The sequence below is a fragment of the Wasmannia auropunctata genome, unplaced genomic scaffold (genome assembly GCF_000956235.1).
Source record: "Wasmannia auropunctata unplaced genomic scaffold, wasmannia.A_1.0 LD336023.1, whole genome shotgun sequence".
Lineage (NCBI taxonomy): Eukaryota > Metazoa > Arthropoda > Insecta > Hymenoptera > Formicidae > Wasmannia > Wasmannia auropunctata.
This window is the reverse complement of record NW_012026867.1, coordinates 1,479,819-1,502,199: the sequence shown is the minus strand read 5'-3', so window position 1 is coordinate 1,502,199 and position 22,381 is coordinate 1,479,819. Positions and strand designations below refer to the sequence as shown.

Genomic DNA, 22,381 nt, shown 5'->3' with positions numbered 1-22,381 from the left:
ATATTAGTGATACAATTTACAATAGTCTACATGGTTTACAAGTCTAAATTGTCTACGCAACAAAAAGACCATGTAAACATCACGTAAATAATCCGTGTAGACGTAACCTTGAAATCGACGGCACAACCCTGGTTATAGGTTAGGTCAGGTTACCTTCGGGCCATCGCACTTCTCCAGCAGGCAAAGCAATCGCTTCCTCGCCTGTTCCTGAATCAGCCCGACGTTCAGTCTACCTCCCGTCAAATACGACATGATTGTTTCGTAAAAAAATCTCACGACGTACCGACCGTACGCAACATCATTCGAGAGAGCCTGAGGAAGGATCGCTTTGACAGGTGCAGACGACGGATCGTGTTGACGCGCTGCCTCTCGATAGTCTCGATACAGTTTCGATAGTCGGGAGTCGCACTAATATCGATCTTCGATATATTTCTCCTCGGCCGACCACCGCGGCGTCGGTGTCGCCGCAGTTGCGGAACGCGTCGCGATGGATCGTGCGTTCAAAATAAAGGCAATATGTATTTCTCGCGAATGTCATCGTCTGCCGAGTGAATCGCTTGCGCGAAAGGCTCCCGCGAGCGTCTCGTAAATCAGGTATCGCCAGAGAGTTAAGCGTCCGATGTCATTCGTTGTAGCGCGATAAACACGTACGGCGGTCACCGCGACGATCGAATTCAGCGTCGGCGATCCGCCGTTTCCGTGCGGCCCCGAAGTTACGAACGATCGAGGCCCCCCGTTCGTTTTTTTGGAATGCATCGAATTTCGAAAGTGCAATTGGGTTTAATCATCATATTGTATGTATATAGTTACGATGTTTACGAATATCTCCGTTCTGTCGATTATACACGCTTCAATTCAACGCACATTCGTTAAAATATCTCGAATTTCATTTTTCGCATCAGCGCGGCTCCGCTCAGCTTTTATAATAGTCGCACACGTACGTGTGTTTTTGCACCCATTTCCTCCGCTCTTTCTCTCTCAAAGGATATAAAACTCATTTTGCGTATAATGCACATGTAACTAAAATGTAATAGACCTAATTATACGGCGTGCGAAGCATAAGCTAATGCGATTAAGCGTGCTACCTCGACTGTCGGTAACAGGTACGCACGATTTCGAGGTTATCCTGTGCGTTATCCTGTATATGCACTAGAAATTTGCAAGTGTATCGGATTAAATTCAGGGGATGTGTCATACATATTTAAATATTCACGTATCATGACTGCTGGTTATTCAATAATAATTAATTCTTCATACTAATACACACACACGCACGCACAAACACATATGCACGCACGCACCATCCACACACACACGCGCGCGCGCACACGCACACGCACGCATATAATAAAATATAAATATTTTTATAATCTTAAATATATTGTTATATGAAAAATTAAATGTATTAAATTATTACCGACAGTCAGGATGCGCGTGGATATTCATAGTTGCGAAGCATGCGTCGCGAACGTGCCTCCCCAGTACTACGCGCGCAATTTCATTGCATTATATGACGCCACGAACGATTCCGTGTCGTTGCGTATAACGAGATCGCGATATCGCTCGCCGATAGATTTCGCGCCGCTGTCCGTCACGGATGTGAGTCGCGCCGGATTACGGGCTCGCCTTCGACACCGTCCGCGCACATTTCGCGATTGTTATATCGCTCGACCGTATAGCGAGTCTCACTTGCGAGGGAATTATATGTAGATATCGCGCGCGAAAGCCTCGTAAAATCCGTCGATCCGTCGTATAGCGCGTTAAACGTCGCGTGCAGTTGCCTGCATTATACGCCAATCTCGTGAGTGCGGCGATCAGCATCCGCGCGGCGTGCGCATGGAATCGATCGAGATCGAGATCCTCGCCCTCGTCGACGTCGTGCTGTGCTTTCTCACCGAGGTGCATCACGAGTGCGATGGACGTGCGATTATCGTCAGGTACATGTGCACGCATGTCTTTTTTTTTTTAAGTAATTTAATTTGTTGTATCGCACGTCGCGTGCAGTTGCCACTCGTTTCCAGCTGGAATTCTAAATATTACACTTAAATTACATCGTTGTTTTTTTGTATCTGCTAAAAAATTGTCTGTCATACGTATAGAATTTATAGCAGCAATATTCTTAGAATATATACAAGAAAATATTGATCTCATAACCAAATATGATTGGAGTCTGGATTGGAGTCTGGACTGATTAAACGTCATAGAAGGACTTTCTTGCTAAATTTGACAAATTTGAAAAAGTTCAGATATAATTTCTGCCTCTATATTATCTATATTGATTAAATACTAAACATATATGTGGTATCGCAGTGCTTATACTAATCACTTATCCGTTTTAGCTAATTTTTCGCACCTAAATAATTCTCGCTATAATTGCAAGACTTATTTTTTTTTCAGTGTGCCGTCATACATTAATCTCGGTGATTGCAGCGATCAGCATCCGTGCGCATGGAATTGATCGAGATCGAGATCCTCTGATCCTCGTCGACGTCGTGCTGCTTTCTCAGCGAGGTGCACCACGAGCGCGATGAACGTGCGATTATCATCAGGTATGTGCGCGCATGTCTTTTTCTGCAATTTGTTGTATCACGTCGCTTACAGTTGTCGTTATACACCAATTTCGTGATTGCAGCGATCATCTGCATCCGTGTACATGGAATTGATCGAGATCGAGATTTTCTCTTCGTCGGCGTCGTGCTGTTTTCTCAGCGAAGTGCATCACGAGTGCGATGAACGTGCGATTATCTGCACCAGGTATGTGCACGCATGTCCTCTTTTTTGTAATTTGTTGTATCGAACGCACGCAATTATTAGGCGAGTGATCGCGAAAGTTATATCGTCTTCAAATTTCGTGGCGTTTCACATATCAACGTTAAAACTCATAATTACTACAATTAATATAAAAACTACCAGTTAATCCGGAAATTATAATTGATGTCGTTCCCTAATAAAGCACTCAGATTAATAAAGAGTAATATTAGAATAATTAAATACGTAACATAAGTAAATAATAATTTTAGTACATTGGAATAATTAAGTAGATAATAACGGGAATTAAACATTTAAAGGGAAATTACGCACTACAAAAATTAATTTACTTGTGAAATTTTTTTACTCTCGGATACGAGATGTTGAATAGTTAATTTTAACCGTCGATTTAATTCCATCACTCTTTCTCGACCCGTTTTTCTATTTTCGATACATATTTAAAGTGATTGCACATTTGCATCGATTCTCTTCGAAAAACTATGTGTTAGCGTTAAATCTTAAAAGATGAAAATTTACGGCCGGGGTCACCATATAGGCAAATATTAGAAATTTATTTTTAGGCTAAAAAGAATTGACTTGTAGGAATGGTATCTTTCGAGATACCAATAATTCTGTTCGTGTAAATCGATAAAATTAGATACACAGTTTATTGTCGCGCCAATTTTTCTGTATCATTACATTTCCACCCGACTTTCATTTATTCCTCTCGCGCGTCTCTCCTCGGATCGCGATGCGCGATACGCCGAGGAGCGTTATCGGTCTGGCATCGAGGGCCGAGTGCGTGTTTCTGTGTCTGTAGTGCACTGTGTCAGTGTTCCGGAGACTGCGCAGCATCCCGCGCGGATAAGCGGGGACCACGCAGCGCGCGGGCAGGGCCGCGGGGGTGAGAGGGGCGCGAATAGGGGAGGCACTTCGGTTTTTAATCCGTGGATGTGGAGACGCAAGTGGGGGATGACGTCCCCGCGGCCCTCGCCTGCCGCCGATACGATTCCGCACCCCGAAACCGCCGCCGTTCTCCTCCATCCCTTCTCACCCCGCTCGGGCTGCCTTCCGCCCCGCCGAGTCTTCTTCTCGCCCCGTCTCCGCCGGCAACCCCCTCCACCGTCGTCGATCCTCCCGCCACGTCGTCTGTCGTCCCGACGTCCTCTCTTCTGACACCCTCCGTGCTACTCGCCAGGCGGGGGTCGCTACCGGTCTCCTAGTGACTTTCGTCGTCGGGGGTCGCGTGACACGTGCGTGAGAAAGTAGTACCGGGTCCCGCTCCCGGTCACGGTCCCGATCTCGACACCGCCGACACCGACCGGTCTGCAAAGTTGGTCCCACACCGTCGTCGGCGACGCGACCGCGTGGAGAGATCGGCGAGAGATCGACGATCGCTATCCGGTGATCCAGTTGGTGATCCATCCCGACGTCGTGATCTCGCGCGGCAGGTCCGCGATCGACGATCTGCCGCGTCGGACGACCTCCTGGTGACATCTCCGAAAACCACGGAGTTACACGACGGAGGGACCCGCGAGAGAGATCGGAGATCGTGATACCCCGAACCCCGGTGTGATCTCATCGTCCATCGAGGCAGCTCCGGCGATCGTCTCGCGATTGTGCCGACAGCTGTCGCGGACCTCTCTCCCTCGAGGTGGGCTTCGCAAGTTTGGTGCGCGCGTCTCGCTTGAAATGGTTTCCGCCCCGGGGAAAACGGCGGATCCGGTGTCTTGTGGCATCCGTTAAAGATCGGGTATCCTGAAGTAGTTATCGAGACTTCGAGCGGTTCGCTCCGCGGAGAAACTCTACGCGGTCCCGCGATATTCGTCGTTAATAAGTGCAATCGCGGCGATCGGAGATATGATCCACCACGGGCAACGCCGACAGTCAGTATTTGATCGAATTACCGCCGCTTTACAGTTTCGTCATTAAAATTCGCTCTTCGGTCACGTAACCAGCTTTCCCCCCCCCCCCCTCTCCCCCATTGATATTAAAACGATTTCGCAAGTGTGATTCGTTCCTCTTCAGTCTTTATGAGCGGTTCGCGCGAAAGTTACGACAGTCCCGTAATCGGGAGTCGTTTTCTCGCATTGACGTTTGTCATTACGGTTTTTATCGTCGCATCGGCGAAAACGTTGCTTGGCATTTCGCCTTCTCCTCTTCGTCATCCATCCTATCGCGATCTATTTGACTAAATGTCTAAATGTCTATATATTTGTTAGTTGACATTTGATTAGTAGAGTGAGGAATCCATATATGATACAATTACGTTTTCTCTCTGGCGCACGCAAAGACGATGCATGACGCACGAACGGGGGAGGATATCTCGAAATCAGCTTCGCGGTGCCACATCATTAATTCAGTGCGATTTCTCTAAAATAAGGCATCCGCGGCCGGGTGGGTTATAAAAAGCCTTAGATCTAGGAAGCGAAGCGACGTTATAATTGGATCTGGTCCAACAGTTCCTCCATTTTAAACGATACCGACCGTTGAAAGAAGTCGAGGAAAGGGGAAGACGGCATAATCGCGTGAAGCAACATTTGAGGGAACTGTCGTGGAATTGGATCTTCTTTGTGGGAATGCGATCGCGGCAAGGAAAAGATACGGGGAAAAAAGGGGTTCGTAAGAGATTATCTGGGCCATAAACTCCCTTACAATGCCGCCTTTTTAGTTTTAAGTTGACGAAGTTAGTGGAGGGGAAAAAAAATCTTCGGAGTTGTTCTCATTGTTTTCAAGATGTTCTTGATCTTTATCCTTTGTGGCTTCATTCGCTGCGGATTCCATCGTCTTCATTGACATTGTCGAGTCAATCAAACATAATAGTACCTTGCCTTTAATTGTTACCAATAAAAAATTCTTGTCTCGTCTTCCAAATTAATTTCAATTCTTTTTATTCGCTAAATAATTATGTTTAAATCACTTGTTTGATAATAAGGAATTGGAAATTTTATGCATACCGAGATTAATTATCATTTTAGTGGTTATCTCATTGACAATTTTATACATATACAACATTTTAATTTTCTTCTTTTGATACAACGTCATGCATAGTTCAAAGTTCAAAGAGACGCTTGCAAAGAGAAAATCTTGTATCTTCTTTTCCCCGATCAGGTATCTTTCCTCAGTAAAGCTTTCGCAGAGCTTTCTCAAGCAACTGCCGATATACTTCATCCCGGTTTTTCTCAGATTTTTTGTTATTGCCAATTCGCATAATCGATAATGTCATTCAACGTGTGTTCGCGTTCATTTTGAAGATACGAGAAGAAGGCAATTGCGACTTGAATTTCTTCTAAATTAAAGTGGATATGCTCGCAGAAAAGTAGAAGTAAAAGAGAATTTTAAAAATTTGTAAAAAATTGTTTCAAATGAGAACTGAAAAATACAAAGTTTATATGTATAGTATAAAATAGATTATAATGTGGGAGGAATATAATTAGACGAATTGAGTTAAAAAAAAAATCTCGTTTTATGTAATAGTCTTCATTCTCACTGGAATAAATTAAATTATAGATATAAAAGATATATTTAACAATTATATACGCAACGACTGTAAATTGCGAGTAAGTGCATTTAATCAGCAGAAAGTTAATTTTAAATCGGTACTTTTAAACAATTATCATTTGCATGTTATAGTTTATATAAATATATACATAAATATTTTCGAATAGAGTTAGACTATAGAGAATCACATTGAAATATAATTTGTCCAGAGACCGAGATAAAAAGTTATGCAGAAGCGCGTGCATTAATACAATACCTTCCATTTGTCGATTTTGCCGAGCCGAGAACTCTCGTTTAAGTGCACAACCGCGAGCGGCCAGCGCAATCGCGAGGCGTCGAGGAGCGGTTGCACGTCGTCGGTTCGTGCGCGATGCAGTTTATGATAATATTTAATCCGGTTACGGCGAGACGAGTGTACGTGGGGCGCGAGCACACACTCGGGGGGGCGCACGAGCTCTCGGACGTGGTGCGGTCGGCGCGGCCAGTCGATGATTCCGTTCCGACTGTGTGTCGTCGTGTGTGACGACGTAATCCAGTTACAAGTCCGAGCTGACCGACGCTACGTTAGTCCGCGCAATCCCGATCGTTTCGAGTAATTTTTTTATTTTTTTTTTACGAGTTCGTACGCGGGGTTACGGTCGAGATAATCGGTGCACGCGATCAATCTTCTATCGCGAGTGTGCCACGATCATGCCCGCGGGGTGATTTTGTCGAGCGGATTTTAACGCGCCGCGCGTCCCCGCGTTTTAACACGAATTGCCCGACCGACGTCGACGGCCACACCGCGCGCTCGTCGGCCCGATATGTCATTCATTCATCCGCATTGCACGCCGATGTCATTCATCGAACAGTTTCCTGGCGCCGACCGGTAACCGCCGTTGCGTCGTATCGGTTGATCGTTTCCCGTTGATCGTCCGCGACGGTTGTGCATCCCTTGAGTACCGGACGGGGGGGAGGGGAGGGGATAGAGTAGAGTTCCTGTTCGCTGCACGATCTGATCGTAACGTTATACTCTCGTCAAAGTGTCGTATATCTGGTATCCTACATCGCGGAGGTCTGGCCATCGTTGGTGTATCGCGAAATATCGAAGCTTCCGCCATATCGTTCCCCCATTACAGCCAGTTGACCGTTTCCCTCGGTGGTTACGCGAAACTGAATTACGAATTACCGGGGGCATCTCGAGAGCGTCATTTGGAGAGTATTATATACTGTACACTTGTGCGGTTACAAACATCTAAAGATCATAGGTCGTCGTGCATGGTCATGCATTATAGATTTGAATATCGTATTGGTTCGGAACATTAAAGTTGCTGCATTCTTCATCAGCTTGTATTCATCGCGTCACATTGATCTTCGTCTTTTCGCGATATCGTCGTCACAGATTATATATATATATATATATATATATATATATATATTTATATACATATATACTGCGAGATTGAACTGCCTGGAAGCATAATAAGACTGTTGTGTACAATATTGTGCGTTCGTATTATGCATTTAGACATTCCAGAGATATTGCGCCTGCGTTATACGGTATATATACACACAGCATCATAGATCTCCGAAGAGCGTAGGTAGAAATATATATCAAAGCCGCTGCGTTAAGTTACCGCCTTGCATAAAGTTGCTTCATTATCGCTCTCCTTCCTCGTGTGCAGAGATAATCAGAGAGTGTACGCGTGTACGTTGAAACATTAAGTGCCACGAGCCACAAGCGCCACGATCCCCCGTGAACCTTGCACGCAGTTGTGTGTGATATCTATATATAGGGTATATTAAAACTTTGCTAATCGCGAGCGCGCGCTACGCTCCCATCGTTCCAATTCTCCGGAGCTGTCACGGTGATATTGCAGAATTCGGCAAGTGCCAGTTCACGACGAGCCCCTCGATCTTCCTTTCCACGAAGATTCGGCATCCGCGGGGTGGATCCGCGACGTGAAGGGATAATCCGCATTTCGCTTCGAAACCCCGAGGAATTAAAAAGACCTATATCGTCCTCAGTTCTACGTCCAACGGCAGTTTAGAACTCGATACACAATCCCTCCCTTGTTTTGACGACCGTAAGAGAAACGACGTCTGTAGAATCGTGACCCCGAGGGTGAAGGGAAGAGACAAGCTGCGAACTATACTGAGTGGAGAGACGGAGGAGCGAGCGAAGGGGGAAGGAACGTACATATAAGGAATTCAAATATCGTTTCGATCGATTGGCTAAGCTGGTGAGACGTTTCGCAGCTTCCCCTTCAAGTTCTCTCGAGCGATTGACACACACACACACACACACACACACACACATACAGATACAACACACACACACAGATACAATACACACGTATACGCAATACGGATCGTATATAGGCTTTACGAAAATTCGCAGAACCGTGATGTATAAGTGGCAAGAGGCAGTAAACGGTAACGTGAACGATCGTCCCTACAACTGGACGATCTGATCGCCGTACGAGGGATCGGTCGATCGAAGTGGTTTGTTAGATCGCGCCCGAGGTGTGTTCCCGTGGGTCGATTCGTTCGCGCGAGTGATTCACGGGGGTGAAGCGTCGCGGTAACGAAGGATGGAGAGGAATCGGAGGAACGCGAGGTCGCACAAACGTGGAAGGACAGGATTTGCGTATCCGTGCGTTTCCTCTTGAGAGGCGCGCGCGACGTGCCTCCGTACGTATATATCCGCGCGTTAAACACGAGCGCGCCGATTGATCACGAATCAGCAAACACAGGGCGCCGTCGGTGATGTTTGCCGAGCGATGGGGAGACGTGCGTAATATAAGTTTGCCAATCAACGCGCGGGAGAGTACGCGGAACGTGCGAGCGCATTTCTCGCGCGAGCGGATTCCCAAGTCGCCAGATAACAGCTATCGATTGGCGAGGCATCGTCGAACCGTCGAAAATCCCTCGACGGGACACCCGCCGACGTGCGAAGGTATCGAAAATCGAAAAGTATCCCCGTCACACGAAGGGGGACGGAAAGTTTATCCCGTTCGGCTTTTATTCAATCGTACATCTTACACTATTTAATCGAATATCCGTTCGAGTAATCCGGGGGCATTGTGTGTGGAAATCCCACTGGGAAGAGAGAGAGAGAGTGGAGAAGTGACTGTATCACGGAGAGCCGAGGAATTAGAAGTCAAGGAAGATCGACGAAGTCGTGGAAGCGGCGATCGATATACGATCGGTCGACCTGCTCGAAGATTTTGGCCAAACGGCAAAGGGGAATTTCCGGGATCACGGCGGTCAATCGTCGTGATCGATCGAGGCTTTTTTAAAACGTCGCGCGCGGAACGGAGCGCGCGACGACGTGTCGAGGAGAAGCATCGGAGGCGAGCGAGAGTCACCCCGGCAGGACCATCAGCGGGAAAAGTGGAAGAGGGCGGAGGCGGGAGATCACGTACGCTTGTATTTTTGCCCTCGCGGGAAATCAGCGACCGGTGGAGCGGAGCTGTCGGAGAGTACAAAGGATAGCGGGACAACGTTGTCGCTCTTTGTCACGGCGGTCGGCAAATTGATAACGAGTCGATCGTCACGCCCTGCGGAAACGAGCCTCGTCTGAACGAAGAAAGGGGGAAGAGGAGTCTAGGAGCGCGCTCTCCTCACCGAGACGCTTCGCGAAAATCGTAAGGCTCTTTCTCCCCGGCGGCATTCACCGACGCTCGTTTCAACCACACGCCCGGGAATTATCCTCGAGCTTCATGGCAGTTCTATCGGCGTGTCTCCCCGCGTCGCTCGCCGCTGATCAAAAGAACAGCTCGGTCATCGTACGAACGTGCGGCGAAGAAAGGAGCGGCGCTCGCTTCTGAAAATAGAACTGTGAAGACGTCGTGGTTTCGCGACAGAAAAGCGTTGGTCCCCGCCCTGTGAGGCGATTCGAAATATCGGAGAGACAAGGTGGCCGAGAGGCGAATTTCCGAGAGAGCGGAAAGTAACGGTGAACGAAAGAAACCGACGAAACGCGGCGGACGCCACGAGAAAGGATATAATTCAACGAAAGAGATCTGTCCTCTCCGCTCCGCTCACCTCTTTCGCTCACTCGGAAACTTTCGGCGCGCCGCCTTTCACGGTGGCTTAGGGATATCAACGAAGGATCCAGGATGTGCCTCGGCCTCATCCGCGAGATTGTCAGGAGTATCAGACCCTTTATCGGGAACAGGGAGAAATGAAGTTATCAGTGTCAGCTTACACAGCTCAGGCCAGTGCTCACAAGAATCTCTGCAGCTATCAGCAACAGCGGAGCTACGGAGCCACGAATCAGGCCCGGACCCCCTCAGACCTCGCGACGGTCCTTCCTGCCCTCAAGGTTTGTATACCGATGGCAACTTCTCTCTCGTTGTTTCCTTAATCGAAGTTTCCTTAATCGGTGTATCGCAGAGATAACGATACTTGTAACTTCTTCCTTTGGCCATATAAAGTTTTCACAATCCTCCTTTACGATCGTTAAAAAATTTAATGCGAAATAGATCCCCTCGGGTACTGTCTTTTATCTACGGATTCCTTGATCAATTTGTGTGGAGTCGTTTATTTTTTCCTTTCCTAACGCGATATACAGTAATCGAGTGAAGAGTGAAATGGTGGTAGGTAGTGACGAAGCCTTACTACGATTATATGTTACACTTCGCTTCTCTTACTTTTCCGTTAATGTGGGCCGTGATGCATGCACGTTGTGAGAGAATAGCTCGAAGTTAGATAGAGGGTGTTCAAGAACTGTATACTGAATATTTCTAAACTATCGTTTTCAATGTTTCCTCAACAAAAATATCTAGACAAATCATTATTTAGTATATACCTTTCCGTTTTTAACGTTATATATATCTATATTTTTGTACTTAAACTTTGAATTAAACTTTTGTAGAAGTGGAATCAATTAAGAATGCCACTTATTTTCTCTTGTGCAATTTAATTTACTGGCAGTAGTTTGTCAATTATTTTTAATTATTAATTGCTCGAAAACGATATCTTTATTTAAGAAATATTCTCAAGAGCGAGAGATTTTAAAGATTTTAAATTTGCTACATAATTTGTAAAGATTTTAAAAGAAAAATCCAATGATTTTAACATATTGTTTGCAATAGTTCAATATTTTACACTAATCGATACAATTTCCGATAGTTAACACTCTGCACAACGTTCGTACGTACTTTCACGTACGATTTACAGAGTTTACTATATTACTCGCTGGAAACTATAGTGAAACATTAGATGTACTACATTATGGTAGATTTAATCTCTAGTTAATTGCTGAAATTTCGTGAGCTAATTTAACCAGCAGTTCAGTTTCAATTAGCACTAATTATCGTTAAAGAAATACGGAATATTTTGATTCAAAATGATTGGATTTTATTGTTAATCAGAGATTAATCGATAACTATCGGTTTTAATTCAGGGATGTATTTAATTTGGACAGTGTTATGTAAAAATGAGTTAACTAAAGACGTATCAAATTACGTCGAATACATTCAATCTCAAATTTGATAGGCCGTGAAAAATAAAAGATTAAATCAACAATTCACATGCGCTCTTTCTTAAAGTATAAAAATGATATGATATCTTTGTTGTGTTTTATCTTAAAAAAAAAAAACACAAATTTTATTAACAAAATTTAATTTATTCATATTTATATACAGAGAAAGAGGGGGAATAATAACTCTTTATAATATATTGTAACGCTGAGAAATATTATCCTGCAGTCATAAACACGAGGAGAGGTAATAACCATAAATACTTAAAATACAAAGCGTGCCACCAACAGAGAAAGTAATGAAAAACTAAAGCGATATTGTTTATAGAAGAACGCGAACACGTATTTTTCGGATAAGCGCGTTCTTGTACTAAATGTCGCACTTTCATTTCTATAGACGATATACAGTGTTGAATGTTATCTCAATCATCTTCTCCATGAAATGCAGAATATGGTCAGCTCGGGTGTTTGCATAATCGATCCCCTTCAAAATTTCCTTCAAGTTAACTCATCTCTGCATACAATACCGTCTATTTTACGTTGTCTAATTGCGTGTGGTATAAATTCATATTGTTTCTTCTATGTGAACGCAGCTCTGAATGTCGCAACGTAGGGGCGAGAACGCGCGGTCGAAAAAACGGCGCAGTAGAAAATGTCGAAAAGACAGCCGGTGGTTCGTATCTCGCTTCCCGTAAGTGTCACTAGATACTCTTTGGAGGAAAATTATATATTGTGCCTGGAAAGTACACATATCTCTCTATATCCGATTGCTTTTACTCTATATACTGTCTGACCTATATATTATCGCACGAACGCGTCCAAAGTATTCCCAGCAGGCTGCTCTATCTCTATCAGCAACTCTTGTTTCATTTTCTTCTCTCTACTATCTGCGACTCTCACTATCCGAGGCTCATTTTAAACGATCTATAATTTCGCGACGACAACCCGCTCCGTTTCGACAATTACAGATCGCATTAATGTGAGCATGAAAACCTATACTTGCGTAGAAATTGCGTAGAAATTCCTGAGTATAAGAGTTTGTCGTCGTTTTACCATGTCTTGTACGATATATTTGATTATGGAGATTTGTCCATTTTACGTCGTCCTGTTTGCTTGATTTGTATATCCTACATGGTACTTGTGTGACGTAGAGATCCTCTGTTTCAACCCCCTCGTCTACTTAGAAATAGCGTAGTAGAAATGTCTCGTACTGTGTCTCGGTAAGTACACAAGGAGTCGTCTAGTTCGCCGAGTATCGCACATTAATCCAGTTTCACAGCGCTTTCATTTTTACAGTGATATTTCTCCGAACGTATATATACACACCTTTTTACTAGAACTCTCTCTTTCACTGAGATTTAAATTTCTCTTATACTCTCTGATCTGAGACTAGCGCCCTTTTGTTGCGTATACCCCCTATACATGTATAACACAAGACTGCTATAATTAATTGCACCGTGTCTCAGTATGTCTGCAACTAATTTGTATCGCTGGAATGTTTGCTATCGTGCGGTTCGACGCGCGTAGAGGAACATGTCTCGGAATGCCGTGGTGCAATATTATTTCGAACAGAGAGCTGTTATTTTAAGCGTATGCACCTTGGTTAATCAACATTTCCGAGCGACGGAGTACAAATATGTATTAACCCTTAATTTCACATTGCATCTTGTAAAGCGCAATTCATATATGAAATGGGTTTCAACGGCATTATTGGGATACGCGAACACGGAGTGCAGAAGCAACTCCCTGTTATTGTCTTTTTGTTATCCCGTTACCTTGACCCAAATATTTCGAGTTAGTCGAAATTTAAACAACAATATAGTAGGTAATCCATGTAACTTTCTAGACCAGAAACACTACTTTCGAGATACAGTACCATCGAAACTTCGATGTTTCTCTTTCGCTAGTAAAGATAAGTCAAAAATATTTTTCAATTTACTTCGGAAATAATGATAACTTTGTTTACATTGACTTCGATCAGTTTAACTGTTTGTACAGCTGTACCGAGGACTTTAAAGATTTCACACATTGTTATATTTGATGAGGGAGAAAGATAATAATTCAGAATTCAAAATTTTAATCGGCACAACTTCTCCTCAATTCCCTTTATATTTATACTTTCCGTAGGAAGATCGTCGAAAGAAATAAAAATAGTATATATTTTCGAAATAACGAAGAAAATTCTTTTAATAATATGATTAATTTATTATCTTGTTAATGGAATGGAGATTAATTACACTTTGTAATTAATAAAAATATGATTAACCTGTTATCTTGTTAATGGAATGCAGGTTAATTACACTCTGCAATTAAACAAACAGTTTTCGTATTTAAAGGTCAATTATATGATGGAGGATAGAACTTTAGTGAGCTCGAGTCTCTGCGGTAATAAAGAACGGCTAGCAAAAACCTTCCATTTTACTTCCTTAAAAAGGTAACATCTTGACATATCGCTCTAACTTTTTAACGCCTTAATGAACAACAATTGTGTTATTTGTGGTCTCGTCTCGAGACATGTCAAATGTGGTTGCACAAATACAATCACGTGCGAGATAAAACGCGCGTTAGTTTACAGAAATCGAATCAATTGGCGAACGAGCATCTATTGTGGTTCTCCGCAGCGTGAAATTTGCTAATCTAAGAGGGACAAAAAAAATATTTATAAAAAAGGTGCCGCGTCTTCAATCTACGCAACGACGAACCATCTCTTGATTATTTTTTTTTCGATCTTGTTTCTCTAGCTTGTTTCCAATCGGGACGTGCATTTGCATAAACAGAGTGCGCGATCCCGATTGCACAGCAGACCAAGAATACACGTGGCCGCAGTAACCCGATAAAGAAATCCGGACATTGCGCCAGAATGGACGCTGATAATCGATAGCGCGTTACATCTGGGTGTGCGGTTGATTGGATTGGAAACGGGTGTATCGGCGAGTGTATATCGCGAGCACGGGACACGTCTCGCTTGGCGGGAAGCGAATACTGGATAAATTAATGCCGCAAGCCGCACACCCGGAGCTTCCCGTGCCGTGCGCTCTTCTCTCTCTCTCGTGCCGTGCACTCTTTAACCTTCCCGTTAATGTACCGCTCTCCAGAAATAAAGATGTCACGCGCGGTTCGCGCGCACAGAGCGCACCCCAATTACCGCTGATTGCCCTTCGAACGTTCGCGCACAAAGTGCCCCTGCGGGACGGACGTTTCGAGAGAATCGGGACAAGCGGTTCGCGTTATACGTCGCGTGACACGAACGATGCCACTTTAATTACGCGTATATATGTTACCAGCCGGAACAAGAGTGCAACGCGGTGCGTTACGTTCGATACACGCTCGCTCGCTTGGAAAAAGCCCTACGACTGTATCGCACGACGGTGACACCGGCCCTGTCTGGACGGGAAACGATACGCGGAATTGAGTAAAAGATATACTTTTAACATTTTCATACACGGAAAGAACAATTTTGCTGAATCCAGATCTGAAATATAATTTTTGTTCAATAATCAAAATAATTTTGTGTAAAAGTCAAAGTGATTACTAAAATATCAAAACATATTATAACAATACTTATCAGTTTTAACATTCCAACAAATTATTTTGATGATTCAACAAAAAATTATTTTCAGATCTGTTTTTAGCAAAATTTTTAGATCTTTCAAAATTTCAACAAAATCGTCCTTTCCATGTAACGGGCAATTTTTTTCTCTTGCGTTTTGAGAGCAAAATATCTTTTTGCGCATGTAAAAGCGTGAAAGTAGTGTTTTCGAGATAACGAAGAAAATCCTTTTAATAAAATATCATTAACTCACTATCTTGTTAATGGAGTGGAGGTTAATTGCAGTTTGTAATTAATACACACAGTTTCCGTACTTAAAAATTTGGCAGCGTGTGTTTTAATGTTCTGTACCGCGAACGGGAGCTGTCATCTTAAAGGAGATAGCGAGTCGTCAGCCCCAACTCAGTTTGAAGTTTGTTAAGAAATGGTGATGCGCGGTTTACCCTCTTAGGATGAAGTACCAACGGCGATTAGTTAAATTTCTTTCCCTATCTACATTTTACGAGTAGAGCTGTAATCTGGATGACGTTCGTGCTAATTCAGAGTTAGTTTAGGGTTTGCCTATCTAAATGTAATTACTCGATACAATCGCATCGTTGATGCGTAACTAATCCCAAATGATTGAGATTATTAGAATTTCGATACAAGTTAGATAATGCAAAAATATACGGCTTAGAATTTCCGGAAAATAAGCGTATTATTATTTGATGAATGTGCTTCTTTTTTTTCTACTTTCTCTACATTGAAGCATTGAGAATTTATCTCGAAATTATATCGATTTTAAATTCATTGATTTCATAACCATTACGATCACTTTATGATTTACGTACTTCATTCATTTACCGCAAAACAATCTGTGCAGATTTTAATTTACAGAATTATATATAAAGAATGGTATATGCAGGTACAAGTAGAAAATGTACAAACGTATGTATGAGTTTGCCTCGAGGATGTAAATTATGCAAAATGTATCTTTCATCTTCCATGAAGTTTACAAAAGTACGAAGAATATTTACGCTGCGTAACACGTAGTATACGAATGCGCGATATTTTCTGCACCTTTCGCGAAACCAATACAGTCGTGGCCATTGTGTGGCAAATGAGTTTGCATTATTTGTAGAATAAGGGCAAATTGGATATGGGATATTGGCTTTCAAGCATGCTGAGTAATAAATCGACATAACAATTAACGATACGGTATACTTTTTGAAAATGTGTCGATTCGTTAATTTAAACATGCCAGAAATTTTCCGTCCGGAGCAATATTTTACTTGAATGCAGATATAATGTACCACCTCACGTGGGGGCGTTTTAATTAAAGAGTTTCTCGCGTTTAACACGATTCCGTCACTCGCGAGACTAATTTCGACAGGTATCGGACCTCGGCTAGTCGATTCGTCCGAGGGTCGGTCAATTGCACGTTATTTCCTCGAATTCTTATTTTACATCGGCGCGACGTCTAATTGTCAGGTCGCGAGGTCATCATTTCGCGTCGTACTTTTTTTTTATTGAATCGAAAAAATCGCGAGAGAATTTTTTTCTGCCTTCGAGAACAAAATAGTAACCGTGTTAAAAGTTGAATATCAATGTTACGAGGAGGAATGTTCTCGTTCCTGAAATTTTAGAATTCCGAGATTTTGTGAGGCGCGTTAATCGTGAAATTGTTGCGTAGCTTTCACGTAAAATTTTCCCTTGCTCTATTACAACGCGAAAATTCGTACACAATTTGCCCTACTTCCGCGACAATCGGAAAAAATCTGTTCCTTTCGTGAATGTGAACGTAATATCGCGAAAACACATTATGTTAAATAACAGCACATTTTCATCGTCAACAGTACGTCACCTGTTTTCTAGGGATTTCTCTTTATATAGCCCTCTAAAGTATCGAAAATGAAAACATTGCTGTGAAATATTTTTATTCTCGAATATCTGTATATTTTTCGACGTCGACGCGATAGATATATACGATGTATCTATTGTATCCTTTGTAAACAGCGCGCCGGGTACTTGCCAGCCCTTTGTTCGAGAGCAGAATTTTGCTTCGTTGACCAATATTATTTATTGCGGATGGCAAAACACCGAATGCCGTCGGGATCATCGACGAAAGTTGTCGGTGGGGGAGCTTTCCCTATGGGTACAATATCGCGCTTTATGGCGTAACATAATGTTTGTTTGAGTTCTATCTTGCACCAAGACCTGGAACAAGTCCGTATGTGTATGTATACATGCGAGACGAGCTATCGCGAAAATTTCTTAATACCGCGGTGTCGCACCGCGATGCGCCATGGCGACGCATTTATTGGGTCGCGTGCCGTTGGGACTTGTATCCAAGTGTCGTTTCCGAGCACGATAACACGTCTCCGGGGAGCTTGTCGGAATTCTTCTGCCCCGCGCTGCGACACGTTACTTTTCCCATTTTAACTTGCCCCGCTGTACCGTTTACGCGCCTTTCTTCGAAAATGCACACGGCCAGTTTGCAATAAAATTCTCGCGCAGTTTGTTAAAATTCTCACGAAATGTTGGCGATTCAGTTGCACAGCCGCGTGCGGCCAGCGAATTCAAAACGCCTCGTGAGTCCTGACAATTAGAGTTTTTCTAGTGCGGAAATTTTACCGAAATGAACAAAACAATGAACACAGTCGAAAAATATTTGTGTTTCATATAAAAAGGTATATAACAGGAAATCCCTGATAAAGGTCTGTGAAAGAAATCGAGTTTTTTTTTCCCTCTTTCACCGCTAATATCATTATAAATTATAAATATCATTATAAATTATTTAGCCGTCGCAGAGCTAAAATAAGAAATTTCGATCGCGCATCGGCGGGGTACATATATATTCGAAGAAAACAATCTTTTTGCCGGGATTGCAGCAAACAGTGCAATACTATGCGATTTTGTAACGAGCAATCTGAACCAACGAGACATATTTTGTGCAAAAATTGTTATTCGGACGGTTTACTTATCTTGCTTGGGAACTAGTTGTCGCATAAAACTGCCTGGGGAGAGAAAGCGGGTAATGTTGTTCCACGGAAATCAACAAACAAGCGTAACAGCTATGTCGATGTGTAATGCGACAGGAGGCGTGTTTGTTTGCGCGGACACGCGCGGTTTGCTCTCGCTGCACAATGTGCATGCTTACACCTTGCTTCACAATCCGACAGAATACAATGTCATCCCAGCAAAATAGTAGACACTTTAGCAGACATGATATTTTATCACGCGTCGCACGGCGAAAAGTATTTTTACTTTACATATTGCAAATAAAAATATCGCTCAGAAAATGTTGTTAGAAAATATGTGAATAATAGCATCAGATATGTATATATAAATCCATAAAAGGTGAGTCGGTCACGTGACAGTCATCCACCGTAATAAATCAAAGAACGCCAACCCCGCTACACAAAAAAAGTGCTTTCGTCTAGATATTTCTATGGTTAATGGAGCGGTCCGCGCGCGCGCGAGCGTGCCAGCGGGACGGACTTCCGTATAAAGAGGGAATCTCAGTTGGCCGACAACTGGAAGTGACATGATTCGGGTTGAAGCAAGGGAGAGGGGGCACTCCGATTAGCTTGCTATGCCCAAACACTCTGTCAGACCTCGCGCGGAGGGTTCCCCATTTCGGGTGCTCGATGCCTCACCGGATCCTTCACGGTGATGCCAGCGGATTCATGCTCGAGTAGCCTGATATTGAACGAGATAAAACGCCGAAACGAATATATTCGAGCGAAGCCCACGGAAAATTGATAACTTCTGCAGAGCAAACACGGTGGTTTGGTCTGAGTCTAGCACGCGTGACTTGTCTCGAGACTCTCCCTTTGCACATATAAGGGGCAATAACATAAGTGAATTGTAGACACAGTTGAGGACGAAATAAGAAATTCGTATCTCCGTCACGGAACTCAGTTTTTGCGAATCGTAATGTCATTTGCGCGCGCGAACAGCTTTCATTTATATATCGTAGTCTACCTTTGACACGTGTAAAGGCACGTTCATTGGGTGCATGAAATAAAAATTTTTACTAGATTATCTAGATTGCAGCCCGTTGCTGATACATGCCGTATTCTAAAGTTGCAAAATCAAAAACTGTCAATATTGAACTATGAATGCATATACCTAAAACGAAAATTTTCAAAGCTTCGATATTCGACTATACGAACTTTGCACTAACGTTCCAAGCTCGTTTGGACGATATTCTCGTTTGGTAATTATTTAGTTAGTAATTATCTGTATGAATCTTGATCCCGCTGCTTCCACTGGCTACACGAGTGAAGGATAAGCTGTGAGATAGCTATGTGGGATTATCTCTAGCTGGCTCGTTGAGGCAGGATGATAGTCATTACATATTTACCTTACATGAAGCATGACAGATGGGGCTTTCTATATATCAGCAGTTAAGCCGGAGTACTTAGAAATAGCATATCGACTCTTGCAAAATTTGATTTCAACGTTTCTACCAGTTTATTCGTTGTTTTCATATATCGGCACCGTGTGTAGCTAAGGGGAATCGTTAAGAAACCTCTGAACATTCCTCAAATAGCAACGAGTCTTCGGGCGAATCAAAAAAAGCCATGAAAATGGAATCGGACGAAAAAGATTTTATTTCACTTTTTCTCGACGTTATTTTTGTTTTCACGTGGAATCACCTCTTTTTCTCGGTTGTACCATTAATAACGATCCATTCTCTCTCTTTCTCTTTTTCTCCCTGTACACGAAGGAATTATATATTCTTGGCTGCGACGTTCTTTCACGCGGAGGAAATATCGAGCACGTAGATTATCAGTCTTCGGGGACGGGAGCCCCGTTATCTTTTTTTTTTTTCCTCTTAAGTGCGTGTCAAATGACACCTGCGGCGCAAGGGGGGAGGCTCGGGAAAAGGGGTGAAGCGAGAGCAATGGCTTGTATCAGAAGTGACCGAGCGAGTTGGGGAACTTCCTGAGGAGGTGTAAAGAAAGGCGGAACCCTCTCAAAGTCGGCTGGGTGATGGGAAACGACAGAGAATAAAGGAGGGAAAACAGCTAGAGGCGACGGTGGCGGCGGCGGCGGTGGCGGCGACGACAACGGCGGCGGCGGCGGCGGCGGCGGTGACGGTGGCAACGGCAGCGGCGGCGGCGTCGCGACGCGTTGCTGTTCGAAAGAAGAATCGTGAAGTCGCTCGAGCGTAGGACCGCCACGACGTTGCACATGGCAACTCCCAAGGAGAAGATCAATATCCCGACCAATCGTATTTCTCTCTTGACTACGGCATACTGTCTCTCTGTGGCCGCGCGGTATAGCCGACTTTCCTTTCCACGCCACTCTCGTCCACATCGTTTTTCCCTAACCACCCCTTTACTCGCATCCGCCCTAACGCGAGGAGACGAACGACCTGCTCTCTTCGATCAAGCGAGTCTCTGCTACTTATACACGTCTGTTTTCCTCAATTGTACCGAAAGGGATGCCGGGTCACGATTGATCCGCCAGTATATCTCTTTCGAGCTAATATTCGAGCGCGATATTCGGATTAAAAAACGTTTAAAAAAACGATACGATCGCATTACGATTCTTAACGTCGTTATACACTTTTACATTGTTCTATAATTTATTGGCATATGAAACCTCCGCGTTTTATTTGAGTTATCGAAATGGTGTTTCCGCTGGTAAGTCACGAGAATACGTGGGCGTTTCAGAGTCAAAAACTAGTCGATTTAAATAACGTGCGCGCTGGTGAAAAGTGTCAAAGGGAAATGCCGTTTGCAGTTACGAAACTGAGTGTTCGGATAGATGTATTGAATTAAATCGTTTAGGTGGAACACGTGGTTAAATGCGAGCCCATGTCCCTGCAATCTCTTGCACGAGTGTCAGCTGCACAAGCATGGGCTCCTCTTTGCGACGATGAAGCTTTAATTTTTAATCGAGTATCTCGAGACCGAGTTAACAATTCTCAATGACTTACAGTAGATATCATTTTGAAAACAATTTGTAATCTATACATTTTGATACATAATATGATTAATTTCGACACAATTCTTTATTTTTATATTCTTAATGAGATTTAATTTTATAATTAAAAATATCTCAAAAAGAGTGATACACTTTATGTCTGAATTTAATCGGGAATTAATTTTTCTTAAAAAAAAATCGTGATTGTTTTTTTTATAAATGTTCAATAATAAATATGTCGACAAGAATTTACAAGTAATATTAATTTGTTAAAATATATAATATTTATTTAAAATAAATAGTTAAAATATATAATATTTATTTAAAATAAATTTTTATTATTTGCAAATATCTTGAAAACTTTGGTTTTTAAAAATGACTTTTATTTTTTCCAGTCCAGTTTTTCCGTTTATAACTATTGGTCGATAATCTTATTTAAGAAACATTGATTTGAAATTAATGAAAAGTTCGCAGAGATAAATAAAATGGGGCTTGGCCTTTGGTCGCGCTTTGGCATATTCCGCGTGGAAAATAAAGAATTGTTATTTTTTATTTATACAAAATTTAGATTACAAACATTCGAAATTAAATATATAACTGCTATGCTATCATGATATAAAACTCAATACGTTGGTTCAATTGAAGTTTCGCTGTTTGTTATAATTAAATAACAAATAAATAAGAGAATTTTTCTGTTTTTATATGATGATTACTTTCTTAAAATTTATACTACAGATTATATGATAAAATCTATCAGAATTGATTGTGACATTGAGATAAAAATGGAAGGAAATATTGTAGTATTTATAAAAGACGTTAAAAATGTTAGTAATAATTTTTAGTTTATTTGTATATCTGAAATTGCATAAAAAAACTCCGATCTTTAAATTCGGACAAATGGTAGGATCTTGTTTCTTCTCTGGTATTTTCTTTAATCGCACGTGGCTTTTCTATACGTACGGCGCGTTTGTATGCGTATACGCGTATCACGAAGTCGATAAATACCTAAGGCTATAAGACTTTGGCGAGGAAAAAGAACTATCAATCCCTCGTCCCTCTTAATTTCGCACGTGTATCCAGACTCTATCCAGACTCGCATAACACGCAGGGACTCGTTTTTCTTCAATGGGTTTCACTCAGAGTCTCGTTGAGAGCCTCGCTCGGACACTCTCGGCTGCCCTCGACTTTCCTTCGCC

General features: G+C 42.7%; 2 protein-coding genes across 2 annotated transcripts in view; one reads left to right on the top strand and one right to left on the bottom strand.

Moving 5' to 3' along the window:
* Positions 1-370, bottom strand: part of LOC105452996 (vacuolar protein sorting-associated protein 33A) — a 3,955-nt gene extending 3,585 nt beyond the window's left edge. The window contains exon 1 of the mRNA XM_011694631.1: positions 154-370. Within this exon, the coding sequence (XP_011692933.1) occupies positions 154-252 (99 nt within the window). The 5' untranslated portion in view covers positions 253-370. The remainder of the gene's footprint in view (positions 1-153) is intronic.
* A 10,047-nt stretch (positions 371-10,417) lies between these two features.
* The window catches only part of LOC105452995, a 125,341-nt gene continuing 113,377 nt past the window's right edge, over positions 10,418-22,381 (top strand). Inside the window, exon 1 of the mRNA XM_011694630.1 lies at positions 10,418-10,558. Within this exon, the coding sequence (XP_011692932.1) occupies positions 10,418-10,558 (141 nt within the window). The remainder of the gene's footprint in view (positions 10,559-22,381) is intronic.